Raw genomic sequence first — 15,827 nt, 5'->3', positions numbered from 1 at the left:
GAATAATGTAGCTTTCTACTGGTGAAAGAATTTTTAAAATCGGTTCAGTAGTTCTAAAGATTACCCCCTACAAACAAACTTAACGACATTACCTCTTTATATAATACAACGGGCCGTGCAGCAGAAATCGTAATATTTTAATGTCGCCATAACTTCAAAACCAAACGTCCAATTTTAATCATTCAAAGACCAAATATTATCTCCATAAATTGTTCTTAGTGATGAAATTTATTTTGATAAGGATTAATAGCATGAGTAAAATAAACGCGTTTAAATGTAGTCCAAAAAAAATTCAAGATTTTTAAATAAAAAAATGGTTGCTGTGCCTCACTCGACATAGATGGGTATAGTGTGTCGCGGACTTTTTTGTAGATATTTATAAGATCTACAATTAATTAGAACATTTTATGGTTCTATCTTTTATAGTTTAGGCAGCGTACGCAAAATAAGTAACTTTTCTGGTTGATTTTTTACACCTTGTGTCCGAAAAACCCAAATATCTTACGGAACCCTATTTTTTTCCAAAATAAAATATAGCCTATGTTACTCGTGGATAATGTAGCTTTCGAATGGTGAAAGAATTTTTAAAATCGGTCCAGTAGTTTTTGAGCCTATTCAGTACAAACAAACAAACAAAGTTTTCCTCTTTATAATATTAGTGTAGACTAGCTGATCCCCGCGGCTTCGCCCGCGTAGATTTAGGTTTTTAAAGATCCCGTATAGCCTATGTCACTCAGGAATAATGTAGCTTTCTACTGGTGAAAGAATTTTTAAAATCGGTTCAGTAGTTCTAAAGATTACCCCTACAAACAAACTTAACGACATTACCTCTTTATATAATACTAGCTGATCCCCGCGGCTTCGCCCGCGTAGATTTAGGTTTTTAAAGATCCCGTATAGCCTATGTCACTCAGGAATAATGTAGCTTTCTACTGGTGAAAGAATTTTTAAAATCGGTTCAGTAGTTCTAAAGATTACCCCCTACAAACAAACTTAACGACATTACCTCTTTATATAATACAACGGGCCGTGCAGCAGAAATCGTAATATTTTAATTTCGCCATAACTTCAAAACCAAACGTCCAATTTTAATCATTCAAAGACCAAATATTATCTCCATAAACTGTTCTTAGTGATGAAATCATTTATTTTGATAAGGATTAATAGCATGAGTAAAATAAACGCGTTTAAATGTAGTCCAAAAAAAATTCAAGATTTTTAAATAAAAAAATGGTTGCTGTGCCTCACTCGACATAGATGGGTATAGTGTGTCGCGGACTTTTTTGTAGATATTTATAAGATCTACAATTAATTAGAACATTTTATGGTTCTATCTTTTATAGTTTAGGCAGCGTACGCAAAATAAGTAACTTTTCTGGTTGATTTTTTACACCTTGTGTCCGAAAAACCCAAATATCTTACGGAACCCTATTTTTTTCCAAAATAAAATATAGCCTATGTTACTCGTGGATAATGTAGCTTTCGAATGGTGAAAGAATTTTTAAAATCGGTCCAGTAGTTTTTGAGCCTATTCAGTACAAACAAACAAACAAACAAACAAACAAACAAACAAACAAAGTTTTCCTCTTTATAATATTAATGTAGATGTAGACAAATGGTATCGGAAAAGAAATATTATCGAGACTTTATTATTAACAGTGGGATAGAATTTTAAATAGACCCATTACTCGCTTCTGGCGTAGCGCCAAACTTCTGTATTTTATTTATGCCATCAAAATTATCTAGGACAATTTGGCGTCCGGTTTAAAACAGTGAATTTATTATTTTTATCTTACAGAATCTCTCTACAATAATATCTTTGGACGCAGATTTTATTTTAAGTGTCCTATTTCACAAGCATTTATAGCTGGAGCGCGCTACTTTCTGGAATATTCGCCTGACACATTAAAATAATTTCTATATTGTGGTTTTAGGTGCCATTGAAGCGAAAGATTTAATGTTCATAAATATTTTTTAACCTAGAGGTGATCTTAATAAGATGAATCTGCATTTCATGCAGGTGCAATAAATTAAGGAGATGAATAGAAACTAATAATATTGTAAAAGATTTATTAATAAAGTAGATATAAACATTACTCAGCCACACACATCAATTAAACAAGAACGAGGGATTATTTTGTACAGTTACATACATAATACTTTAGCGTTCACCTATTTTTCGTGTATGCTTTTTGTCCTATAATATCAAGAGTCAAGAGGTTGATGTACCAAAATGTATGAAGTATAAATAGCCTTAAATTTAATCATTTATTAAAGTACAAAAAACGTTGAGACAAGTAGGTATATTTATTCCCCAGTCATCATCTCCATGAACTCTGAAAAGAAAAACCACACGTCAAAATATTGGAAAACTTCGCTATTCTTGGCGAGCGATTTAATCTAGGCTGTTACTAAAGGGACCGTAAATCTTAAGCGATTTATTGCGAATCGGTGAGTGTGACGTACGTGAAATAAAATTGTACGCACATAATATACCGTCAAATTATAAATAAAATATAGGTATTATACATTTATATATTGGTATTTTTCAGAACACATCGCAGCAAATCGCTTTAGGCATATTATACCTATTTAGAAATTATTTAATGAAATATGATGGATTTAACTTTCTCCTAAATTGCAAATATTTTCTTTTATATCCAAATTTAAAGAATTTATCCAAATCATATCAATATTTTCGAAAGATGTAAACGAAGTTAATTAATTATGAATTAAACATCTTTCTTACTGTTTGAATCCAATCCAGGATTATTTGGCTCATTTCTAGTGACTGATTTGTCTATAAATCTTTAGCAATTCTAATTACTCCTCATCATCATTTGGAACTCTGAAATTAATTGGAAAATATACTATGTTTGCGACCTACGAGTAAATATAATAAATAATGAAAACTATGAACTTACAGTGATATTTAAATACGATTGTAATCATTGATTGTCACTTAGGCGTTAATTCCCCTTAATTCCTCATCCAATGGCCTAGTGTTCTGAGTTCAGAGTTTTGCATTCAAGTTCATATAATACACACACAATATTTTATGAAGGTAGGTATTATTATGCCCGCGATTTAGTCCACGTGGATTTACGATTTTCAAAAATCCCATTGGAACTCTTTGCTATCCCGGGATAAAAAGTAGAAATATATGCTCCGGGATGCAAGCAATCTCTGTACCAAATTTCTTCAAAACCGGTTAAGCACATGGGCCGTGAAAAGATAACAAACAGACATACATTCACATTTATAATACTACTAGTAGTAAGAATTTCTCTTGCTTGGTCGGTTTTCACTGCGGCACGCAGAACTCTGAGTTCAGAACTCCAGAACTTTTGGTTGTGTAATGGACGCTTTTTTCCATTAGCGGTTCAAATCATACTTATAATCTGTATGCCTTTTGTATTATGAAATATACGACTCCAATCGTCTTCTTCCGCATCACGATATGTCACAATCACTGAGTATAAGAAATAAGGCCACAATACTAGTTTGTTCTCACCATCGAAGTCTACTGTGCCGCTGCCGTCAGTGTCTATTTCCTGGATAAGGCCGTCGAGTTCGTCCTCCGTCAGCTGCTCGTCCAGTTCGCGAAGAATTTCGCGCAAACTTGACGTGGGAATGTAACCATTGCCTGGAATAATAGGACATAGTTGTTACACATTTCTTTGGACCGAGCCCTGCACAATCACCTTAATATCTACATGTCCATAGAATAATTATTTACAAGTAGGACGTAGGTAAGTATTAACTCAAACAATCCAACTCATTCGAAGGATCTAATTAACAGATTGCCTCAGTCAAAACAATATGATAGTTTAAAAAAATCTTTGGTACCTAAGGTTAAATTTACAGATAACCTTATGATTTAAAAAATATTGAGTAGATTATTCTATTATAACTGAAGTAATAAAGCATATAAATATATCTTATTACAGGTCTCACCTTCTTTATCATATAATCTAAAGGCTTCCCTGAGTTCTTTCTGCATAGCCTCAGCGTCTTCTTCAACGATAAACTTGGCAGCAAGAGTGACGAACTCACCGAATTCCAGACGACCAGATTCTGAAAAAGAATTTGTTACACTTATTCTCTTGGTTTTAAACTAAGACTATTAAAAATAGGTAAGTAGGTATATCTATTAATCCATACTAATATTAAAAATGCTTTTCACGGCCCATCCATTTAACCGATTGTACGGATAGGCACAGAAGACTAGAAATAGCTTGTATCCCGGGGAAGAACATACTTAGGCTACGATCCCACGCGATTTTTAAAAATCTCAAATCCACATGGATGAAGTTGCAGGCATCGCCTACTTGGTACAAAAATAGCTTGCATCCTGGAGATACATAGATAGATATAGATTTTTATGTCGGAAAATCAAAGAGTTCCCACGGGATTTTTAAAAACCTAAATTCAGTCGGACCAAGTCACGACATCATCTAATTCAACATGAAGGATACATATTTTTATATTTTTCAATCAAGGACTGCTTTTAATAGGATATCGACTTTATTAATATTAAAATTTTGCAACTTACTGTCGGCGTCGACCTCCTCAATGAGCTCTTCAAGAATCTTCTTGTTGAAAGGCTGACCCATCATTCGGAGAATGTCAGCTACGAAGTCACATGGGATACTGCCTGAGCGGTTGTGGTCGAAGCCATCGAACGCTTTGCGGAGGACTGGAACAAAAAACAACAATTCAATTACGAGATCTATAAGAAAAGAATAAGCTCTGAAAGATTACATAATTTAGTGTAAAATTTTAAATTTTCACGACACGCCATACCTTCAACGTTGAGCCCACTCATGGCACGGTTAAAATTACCTAATGCAGAACTAAATGCGGGTTTTATGCAATTTAAATGCTTAAATTAAAAGGTACTGTTCCTGTCCCTGTGTTTCACTAGTAATAAGAATAGTCACACTGGTCGTACGGCCGGCTGCGGCAAGATTAGGACATCAGTTCAATGCTCCTAGATGCAGTGCAAATTTATGTTGTGCAATGTAGCTATTTTGGTGCAGCTGTGTGGTGCATCGCCGGCGCCGGCCGGCCTATCCCAGTGCGTAGTATTACGCACACAAAAAGAAAATCATTAATTCAAATAATACAACAGTAAAAATGCCTATTTATATATTCTTAATTTTTAGTACTAAGTATTTAAATTTTAAATCTGGTTAACTACAGCTAGGTTGCAGCTAGGTTAATTTTTAATTTCTCAGTAATGAGGATAGCTGAACTTTGTACAATAGTAATGTCGGACGTGACCCTTAAATTAACGTTTCTAACTTTTAGGAAAAATCTATTATTTACCTAAGTACAATGCCTTCTTACTGCAGTTTTTGATTTTATGAGAATCTACAAAATTTTGGGATAAAATTTTTGATCCAAGGTCCTACTTCTTACCTACAATTTGTAAGTAACATTTATGGATTGTAAAAGATCTCTTGTTTTATATTACACTATGTAAGTATGCATCCGTTTTAAATTCCATTTAATATCATTAGGGACGCAGGTTTTTAATCTTTTGTAATTTTTCCTATCTAACGCCTAGATATCTAGATAGCTATTCTAATAATAATAACTATTCAGATAAGTTCACTATTTTCAGAAAAAAATATTTTGTAGTCATTTATAGCTGATGCAAGTAGCATTTAGGATACGCCTATCATCTGCAGATGTCGAAATGTGTGTGCCTGCCTAACCATGATTAATTTACAAAAAGATCTAAAAGACAGGCTGCGTCCCTCTTGAAATTAAATCTATAGATAAATGAAACACAGAAAACACACAGATATTTTATAATCCATGAAGGTTAACTGACAACTCACATAGAAAGACAACCAGCGCGTACCAGAACTTCCTTATTTTATGTAGTTTCTCTGGTATTGTCCCCAAAATTGGGAGGAACATTTGTTTGGATCATGGTGGCTTTGGGAGATAATAAGAAAGAATAAATTAGACTTTATACTTAAGTCAAATTTTTTTATATTTTGTTCGGAGTAGTACCTATATTAGAAATCACGTCAAGCATTGCCAGCCACTTGAGGTGTCGTGGGAACCCTCGCCAGCCACCCTTAAATGTTAATAATTTATTAAACTTTAAAGGTGTCTGGCAGAGATTGAAGGGTCTGACAATGCATGACGTGATTTCTAATCCTATTCTGAAGAAAGCCACCATGATCCAAACAATCGTTCATTCCGGTGTTGAGGACAATACTTACTCAGAGAAACTTTCAGCTTAAATAAAATAAGGAAGGTCTGGCACGTGCTGACTCTTGGCCAATACTTAATAATACGCAAGCGTATGACAGCCGCAATGTAATAAAATTTTGCAGCAATTTGCCTGGCTGTGCTGTATTTAGAAACGTGCGTCATTTTACGTGAATATAAAATAATGAAAATGTAGTTCCCCGAAATAAACTCTTTCGAAGTTATAACGATGAGAGGTTATAAGATGAAAGGTTTTGTCAGGTTTTGTTAGCTGATTCGTATGAAATGACGTAGAGTGTAGATGGTATCATTACCAGTGATCGAAATATAATAGCTATAAATGCATACAATTACAGCTAAGATATTATGGTAACTAATTGCAGTTCTCAAAACCACCAAAATATATTAATTGCGGACTGGCGAACAAAGAGGTGTAGTACCCAGGTGGCAGGTACCTACCTAATAAGTAATGCTTCTGGTCAAAAAAATTCTTTAATCCAGACCTTTTTGGCCCACTGTTTACAAATTGCAACTCATATCCAAGCAAAACGGCCTAAACTCGAGTTGAACGTTCGTGATTTTGATCAAAACGGTACAATTAAAATGGGGTTTCAGAACCTTTCATTCGGGTTTTTTGCTCTTCCTGCAAAATTTTATTCCGTGCAATTACATCGTTTTGCTCAATTTAGTTTTGTTGAGTCCCGTAATCCGGGGAACTGTGGTTACTTAGGTATTATTATTATTTATTAGTAATTATCGGAGAAGAATCGGCCTTACGTGTAAAGGTTCTGTACCTGTGAGGTACTAGATATTACATATTCTGGGGTACAATTATTTAACAAGTTTATTTGAAACTGGCGTTGTATGTTGCTACGCAAAGAGAAACTTAATCTTCGAATGAAGTGACTCTTATAATAACGATCGAACTTCACTTCAAAAAGTTCGTTTGATCATCTAAAAATTACTATAATTTACTTTACCTTTAAAAAATAAACATTGGTAAATATTCTGGAAAATCGAACAGTACCCACGGGCTTTTGAAGATCCATGCGAACGAAGTCGCGGGCAACAACAGACATAATTTTGTAAAAAAATTACATAGACAGAGACTGTGCTCATTTCGAAAGAGATCGTGGGTAGATAATTAATAAATAGCTAAAATCTAGAAAAAAAAGCAATAAAGCACATGGTTCTTTGAGACAACTGCCAAGACATCTTGATGATTAAAATTAACTGCCCGACGCCGCTGGCGAAAATAAAAATTGTTTTTAAAACTATTTAGTTGGCAAATTATTACGGAACAGCTGCTCAGAAGAAAGATAAGATTCAGACCTTTACATCATAAACATTATAAAATAATAACTATATTATTTAATAAGTAATATAGCGTAGCCTAGTCATTAATTTCCGGATAACCGATTTACCTACAGATATAAAAGTTGAATTTTATACAACCTACTGCATTTTAAAAACACTTAAATATTTTACAAAAAAATATCCATATTTTTTTTAATAAGAACGTGATTTTTTAAAAATTAGAACCGCGTTGTAATGAGCTTTGAAATTCTGTCAAACAAATGCTACTTAAGTTATTATTATATGCATATCTAACTACATTAAAACTTACTAGATGATGCCCGCGACTTCTTCCGCGTGGATTAAGGCTTTTTAGGGTTCCGTATCCAAATGGCAAAAAACGGAACCCTTATGGATTCGTCATGTATGTCTGTCTGTCTGTCCGTCCGTATGTCACAGCCACTTTTTTAAAACCCATGGGAACTCTTTTCTTTCCGGGATAAAAAGTTTCCTATGTCAAAATAAGCTACCTCTGTACCAAATTTTTCATAATAAATCAGTTAAGCGGATGTGCCTTTAAGAATGACGTGGGAACTCTTTTATATTCCGGGATAAAAAGTAGGCTATGGCCGTCCCCGGGATTTACAGTAACTCTGTAGCAAATTTCATCCAAATCGCTTAAACTTTTGGGCCGTGAAAAGCTAGCAGACAGACAGACACGCTTTCGCATTTATAATATTAAGTATGGATTGCCTAGCTAGCCTAATATTACTCTCTCTGTATCCTCATTGCAGTTTTTTTTTTGAATAAAAATGCGATACTAGCTCCCAGATTCTTCCGCATTGAAGTGACTGTCAGAAAAGACAAGGTAGATATGGTTCCGTAGTCATGCTAGTTGCTGAAATCGTTGACTTCAAAATCGTAAACGATAATATTTTTAAAAATTGTCTCACAAATCTCATGACGATTTTATACATATTCAACGAAGTATCACACGAGAGGGTAAACCAATTTTTTTATGGCTACTAAACTGAGTTCCTGGTTTTACATAGGAATCCTAAATGCCCCCAGATGAAGCAATTAACAGCAGCGAATATTATATCATAAGATTTTTACTGAGCCCCAGGGACGAAAATGTGCCTTTTGGGTGAGAGAGGCATACTTTAGAATCAATCTTATCTTAATTAAAAAGTCACTGGTTATGTATCTTAAAGTGCTTTGCAAGTATCAATACATTTTGATTGAGTGGCAATTTACACATTTGGCTCGAATGCAATTTCTACATTTGAAGAGATTTGAATTATGATACATTAGCACGTAGTTTATGATTAAATCAAGTACATAAAATATTATGTGCGTATTGAAATGTTCCATGTAATCTGACAGGTGATAAATTCTTGCAGGGCTTTTAGTGAAACTGAAAACTTTAAACAAATGGAACGTCCTTATGAATAAATAATAAATAGGTACCTATAACGGTTACCTACCTATAAACCTATAGGTTTGGAAGAGTATTTTGCCACTATCCAAGTTAAGTGCGACATAAACTTACCTATAAAGCAAACGTTCAGAAACAATCGCGGAGAGAAACAATAGACCGTACAAAACTGCATAGGTGGAAAATTCATTGCGAAATCAGTCGTTAAGTCGTCATTAGTATCTAATAGTAACTGTGGTAAAACCCATAAGACTTAAGAGTCGATATCTTTTTCTCTTAATAAAGTTGTATGCGGAAGGACAATTATATGGGACAAGTGGGAACCCACTGCATTATTATCCTAAAAAACTGCTACCATTATCCAATTCATGGAAAGGGGTCACAACCCTCAGCAATGAGGAATACGACGCACAGAGAGATCTCGAGATTGATTGATGTATAAACTGAGTTGAAGTAAACCAAACGTATTGCTTCGCCTGCCTAAATATAGGCACCTAGGTATCATAGTGTGCGATAGGTCGAGATGGCAATCGGGGTGGGGATGCCCCGCACACCCACACAGCCCCCGCGCTAACCCAGTGCGGGATAGCGCCGGTGACGTGCGGTTGTGCGGGGCGTCCCCCCGCCTCATATGCCGATTGTCACCTCGACCAGCCTCGACCTGTCGCGTACTATAATCAGTGTATATAATATGTATATTATGTCAGAATGGCGTGGTTTATGGTGAGTTAAAAATACATATCCAACTGTGTGTTTACATTGTATGCTGGCAACAAAATATGCATCGATTTAGTGGTCTTTCCCGAAAAACACAATATTGGTTTGAACAATGACGATAGAACGCAAGAGTTCCACGGAACATTGGCGTCATTCCAAGCGTGTTGCCACGGCCCATGAACGCGTCCGTACTTCGGCCACCAGGTTTTTTACATTAATAAACAGTAGTGCTGATGTGGGAGGCCAATCACTATCCAGTAGGTATCCATATTATAAAACTAGCTTATGCTCGCTACCTCGTCCGCGAGGACTACACAAATTTCGAACTCCTATTTTACACCCTAGGGGTTGAATTTTAAAATTTTCTTTCTTAACGGATGTCTACGTCATATACTTAATAGCTATCTGTACGCCAAATTTCAGCCCGATCCGTCCAGTAGTTTGAGCTTTGCGTTGATAGCTCTGTCAGTCAGTTATGGAAATTGGCCCCCTCACCGTTTTTAAAACTCCGGAAGCCGGGGGGGGGGGGGGGGGGGGGGGGGAGTGAGCTAGTGAAGAATAAAAAACTTTTGGCGATCTCCCTGGCGCAGTGGTAAGCGTGTAATCTTTGTGATTTAAGTGAGACGTTCTGCGGTCGGATATTTGGGAAAACTTTTCAGTAGGTAGGCACTTACTTGGCCCAGTTTTGTCACGCTTAATTTTTCCACCAGACCATAGCTGGTCTGGTGGAAAGTTTAAGCGTGACAACAGTCAACAAGTCTAAGGAGTTGAATTTTCAACAATCCTTTCTTAGCGATTGTCAAGGTCATAATACTTGGCTATCTGCATGTCAGCTGTGCGTTGATAGATCAGTCAGTCAATCAGTCAGATCACTTTTCCTTTCATATATTTAGATAGCTTGAGATGTTATGAATGTAAGAGTGTGCGTGAGAGTGCATAAACTATCATAGAAGTACTGACGGAACCACACGGAACCTCATGACGTGAATGAAGCGTGCTTGCCAATTTTTTTTTTCAAAAGGGCAACAACACTCATAATGAATATCACTCGGCTACTCGACAGCTGTAGGTAGGTGTGAGCTTTCCTCACTCTTCAGCTTTCGACGGGGAATTAAATTTCAAATGACGGTGACAGCGCATTAATTGTGAATAATAGGTAATAGTTTGTTCACACATTACTAACAAAAATAAGTTCTTTCAAACTTTGTTGTTCTGTTCTTTTGTCTTGGCCTTTGGGTTTCTAGGTAGGTAATAGGTATAGTACGCGACAGGTCGAGATGACAATCGGGGTATGAGGCGGGGGGGATGCCCCGCACACCCACACGTCACCCGCGCTATCCCGCAACGGGTTAGCGCGGGGGCTGTGCGGGGCGTCCCCACCTGTCGCGTACTATAGGTTTACTATAGGTATTAGGTACAGTACCTAAGCGACAAAAATTATCTCATGAACCGATTTACAAAAGTAGAGAGCTGAAATTTTCGCAGAGTGTGTATTTCTAATGCCGCTATAACAATAAATAATAAATATTTCAAATTAATAAATATTAAAATTTACATAATCCTTTACGATGGTACGGAACCCTATGTGCGAGTCTGATGCTCACTTGACCGATTTTTAAGCTATTTCAGTGTCATAAATTAAACCCACACACAATTTTTGGAAGAACGAATTTATTACGCAGAGCCCGTGTCTGTTAAATAATTTATGAAGTCAGTTCTCTATTGTATTCTTGGCGTAAAGCCAGAAATGAGCTTGTATTTTTTTTCGTGCGGTTAGCATTATGAAATGTATATAATATTTTTTATGTGATCTTTTCTATGATTTATTGTTATTTTACTTACCGGCGATTTGTTCTGGCGGCAGCTCATCGGCCTGAAACAGATAAAATATTGTTATAAGTCATTAATTTAAACGTTCATTTATTTACGCAAGTTTTTTGCATTAGATCTTTTTGTGTTTGCGGAATAAAAAAGAAAAACTTCGTATAAAAATTTGCTTTTAAGGTATAAAATATATAGTGTTCAATATCAACAACCCCCACATATAGGTACTTAATATTAACGTAGTTGACCTCGGAAGATGATTTATTATAATGTTTTATAACTTTGGTTAATTTGGTCCAACCTCGAAATTTTATTATCAGTGACCTAATTATACGTTCATCCTTAAATTAGCTTAAGTAGGTCATGTTTTTATTTATAGGGTTGATAAAACTTAATAGTACACACACTTCAAATAAATGAAGAAGTAAGTAGGTATGTAGATTTACGTAAATTACGATAAGATTACAACAAATGACAAAGTGTATCTAAGTCAAAGATTAACTAAGTTCAAAGTGTACCTACTTAGTAAATAATAATTTAATTACTTAACTAGTATTCTATAACGAAAATAGCAAAACGATGTTGACAAGAAAAAGTCGGGCCTATTTAGCATGAAGACGAACCCTAGCCCCTAACTATAAGCTCTATAAAGATAGATGTCGTTAAAATAAAATACAATAATATACCTAAGTGGTGGTTACCCATGACTTAAAAAAAAGAATATTAGTCATATTAACTACTAGATGATGCCCGCGACTTCGTTCGCGTGGATTTAGATTTTGAAAATCCCGTGGGAACTCTTTGATTTTCCGGGATAAAAAGTAGCCTATGTCCTTCCCCGGGATGCAAGCGATGCTGCACACAGACAGACAGACAGACAGAAGCACTTTCGCATTTATAATATTAGTATGGATGACTAAAACTACCCTTTCCCCTCCAACTAGCGAAAAGGTTATGCTAGGAGTAGGTACGACAATAGTGCAATGGGTCGGATTTGAACCGTCTCGACCTTTCGGATTTCGGTCAGCTCCTTTAACGATGAGTTTAGATATTGCACGTTAAATATAAAATTCAGTACATGTCATATAAAATACGTGTTTGCTGATTAGTTAGTCAGAATATACAAAAGGCATGAGAGTAGAAGAGTGAGTGATAGATCAATGCACAGCTCAAACCACTCAACGGATCTGGCTGAAATTTGGCATGCAGATAGGATGACGTAAACGTCTGCTAAGAAAGGTTTTTGAAAAGTTATCCCCTATAAAATAGGGGGTAAGATAGGGGCTTGTAAAAAGTCAAATAATTAAGTCAAAATAGGTAACTAATTACACTTTTTGATGGTCGGTTGTTGAATTTGTAAGATGTTATAGTGGTGATTTATTACGCGAACTTAAAACTAAAGCCACGAGGGTTCCAAACGCGCCCAGGCCTGAGAAGAGCCCACAACAAGCTCAGTCAGTCAGTTTGAATTTGTGTAGTTCACGCGGATGAAGTCACGGGCATAAGCTAGTTAATACAGTAATTTAAATAAAAATACAAAAAGTATTTTAGATACCCACTAAGTATTCAATGCAACTTAATAATTTGTTGTGAATATTTTAAATTTTAATTTTTGCGTAAATTATTGTAGCGCAAACTTGACTGTGAACTGACAATAGGTATTCCATGACGATTTCACTTTATACCTACTTCTTATTTCTTACCCCCCAGTGTCACAGTGCAAAGTAGTTATTTAGCTTGAAACAAAAAATCACGTACACTTGTACTGGCAGGCATATACATAATACAATCACGAAGGAAATAAGTTTTTTCCTTCATCCTGTAAAGTTGTTAATATTGAGATAGCACCCGTTGGCAGTGCACGGTCGATATACATAACATAGGTACCTACTTATATTGTTTAATTCCAATAAAATTATTTAAATACCTAGAATAAGTATAAAATATGTAGGTCATAAAACCCAGTTTTCGTAGAGGCGAGTGTTACTGGGACGTAATAAATTAATTTTACGTGCAATTGAAACTAAAATAGAACCGTCCGCGTCCGCTATATTACAAGCAAATCCACTTAATAGTTGTGGCCAGTAGGCATTTCGATGTACTAAGGCCAGCGTCTCTTTTTTCTAAGTAAATACCTAATACTTGCTTAACAAAGTAGCAAACCGTATATATATAGCCTAATATGTATCTACCTATACTTAATACGCTTAAGAAAAACTCCAAATTCAAAGATTTAAGTGTTTTTTATGCTATATAAGTCCTGCAAATTTCTGATACGCGTGGTCGCCATTAATGATGTCACTAATGACGTCAGCACTAGACTGAAGTTTCGAGCTGATGGTATATTTTCAAATCTGAATTTCAAAACTCTGAAACTCAACTGTGAAAACTATGAAAAAGTAACGTTAAGAAAAAATCCCATTTACTATAAGCGTCAACGCATACCGAAAGAATGGTGTCAATTTTCCGATTCTTTTGGATAACAACTTAAATTCAGCTTTAGGACATACCTACAGTTGAAATTGGTATACTGAAAACAAAACACGGAAGATACGCGGCGCGCTTTGACGCGCTTGGGCGGGCCGCGCGCCTCTATGCTGGCGCCGGCCCAGGGCCCAGCCCAAGAAAACTCAGCACCCTACGGGCTACGCAATTAACTGGAAACACACCCTTTGAGACGAAAATTCGCAAAAAAATAAAACATCATTAACATACTTAATTTTTATTCTAAAATTTACAATACTTAACTCAAGACGAGACAGAAATTAGTAGATTTGATGTTACACGAACGCAAAATTTACTGTTGTCTAGTAGGGCGCTTGCGTCGATTTTACAGCCAAGTTGTGTTAAATGTCATTTTGAATCGAAGCAAACGTGAATTCTTTTTTTGAATTTTACACGCTTATCCCGCACCCTCATCATGCCGCCCGCCAAATTCGACCGCCCGCCCTAGCCGTCGCGTCGCTCGCCTAGTTTGCCTTTATGGACGGGCTGGCCCTGGCTGAAGTACTTCCAGTTCAGTTCAGTTCAGTTATCAAAAAATGCCAGCTATGGATAGATCGAAATCTGGCGGGTGTGTGTTGCGCCTAATTCAGTATGCAGGAATAATAACAACGTTGATAGATGTAAGTATAATAATGAACATCGGACTAAAGTTTACAACATGTATCTAATTAAAAAACCGGCCAAGTGCGACTCAGGCTCGCGCAATGAGGGTTCCGTACTACAGTCTTATTTTTTCGACATTTTGCACGATAATTCAAAAACTATGATGCATAAAAATAAATAATATCTGTTTTAGAATGTACAGGTGAAGACCTTTCATATTATGATACCCCACTTGATATAGTCACTCACTTCGAAAGTTAAAAATACTAATTATTAGTTGACCACAATTTAATTTTTTTTGTGTGACCTAACCCTAAATTCACGGTTTTCAGATTTTTCCCCAAATGTCAGCTATAAGATCTACCTACCTGCCAAATTTCATGATTCTAGGTCAACGGGAAGTACCCTGTAGGTTTCTTGACAGACAGACGGACAGACATACAGACAGACAGACAACAAAGTGACGGAACGGAACCCTAAAAATAGTAGAAACTCATGCTGAGTATCGAATTCGATTGAGAACTTTAGGTGTTAACTAAGTATTTGTAAATTGTGATAGATTGGTAGCTCGTACCTACCCGCTTGATAGATAAGTTAGTCCAAAAATGTTACTAAGTAGGTAAGTAGATAGGTATAAATACTTCTTGCCAAAAACAGAATGATTTGTAGATTACCAATATTTATTAAGTTACTTTTTGGTTTAGCTTTCAATACGTTTGATGTTCACATCAAATCAGTGATTTCAAAAATGTGAAATTTAACAATTCTTTTTTATTTATATATTTATAGGTCCATGATTTTGGTACCTAGACCTGAATATCCACCTACCCAGTCTTCTGTGTCCAGAACCATCTTCGATGTCACTAGTTAGCACTATGAGACGCACAACACGACTGATCGCGAGGCTGCTGATTCCAGCGTCCAGGGTTATTTCTGCTGCTTTACGAGTTTGGGCTTTCGTGTACTTTCACATAAAATAAGAGGAGGTGCGGAGGCAGCGGGGGATCGGCGGTTGATTCGGCAAGTCTTCCCCGGTTTCCTGCATTTGCTCTGACCAATGGCGTGTGCCTCAAACGGCAGGATGCTAACGTATTTTTAGTCGGAAACGTGGTCAGAAAAAACGTAAACAAGCGGCTCCGACGCGGTGTAAGCAAAACGCCCTGCTCTCGCGGCAGTCATTTACCAGCGTTTGCTATATCATTAAACACGAATA

At 36.2% G+C, this 15,827-nt stretch overlaps 1 protein-coding gene across 3 annotated transcripts; it reads right to left on the bottom strand.

Moving 5' to 3' along the window:
• Positions 1–2,056: 2,056 nt before the first annotated feature.
• Positions 2,057–15,602, bottom strand: LOC117995746 (troponin C-like). 3 transcript variants are annotated; one of them, XR_004675554.2, is made up of 7 exons: positions 15,443–15,602; positions 11,525–11,555; positions 4,556–4,699; positions 3,958–4,077; positions 3,515–3,646; positions 2,750–2,848; positions 2,057–2,336 (listed from the first exon to the last, which is right to left on the bottom strand). XR_004675554.2 is itself a non-coding variant. In XM_034983741.2 (6 exons), exons 1-6 carry the CDS (start codon positions 15,464–15,466, stop codon positions 2,308–2,310), a joined length of 480 nt encoding a protein of 159 aa, XP_034839632.1. In that variant the 5' UTR covers positions 15,467–15,602; the 3' UTR covers positions 2,057–2,307. The 3 variants fall into 3 exon arrangements, 2 of the variants coding, with proteins under 2 accessions (XP_034839632.1, XP_034839641.1); XM_034983741.2 differs by lacking the exon at positions 2,750–2,848; XM_034983750.2 differs by lacking the exons at positions 2,750–2,848; positions 11,525–11,555; positions 15,443–15,602 and adding an exon at positions 4,807–4,967.
• Between the last annotated feature and the right edge of the window lie 225 nt (positions 15,603–15,827).

The sequence above is a fragment of the Maniola hyperantus genome, chromosome 3 (assembly GCF_902806685.2).
Source record: "Maniola hyperantus chromosome 3, iAphHyp1.2, whole genome shotgun sequence".
In the NCBI taxonomy this organism is placed as follows: Eukaryota; Metazoa; Arthropoda; class Insecta; order Lepidoptera; family Nymphalidae; genus Maniola; species Maniola hyperantus.
Note: the sequence above shows the minus strand (reverse complement) of the source record. Positions and strands in the feature narration are given on the sequence as shown.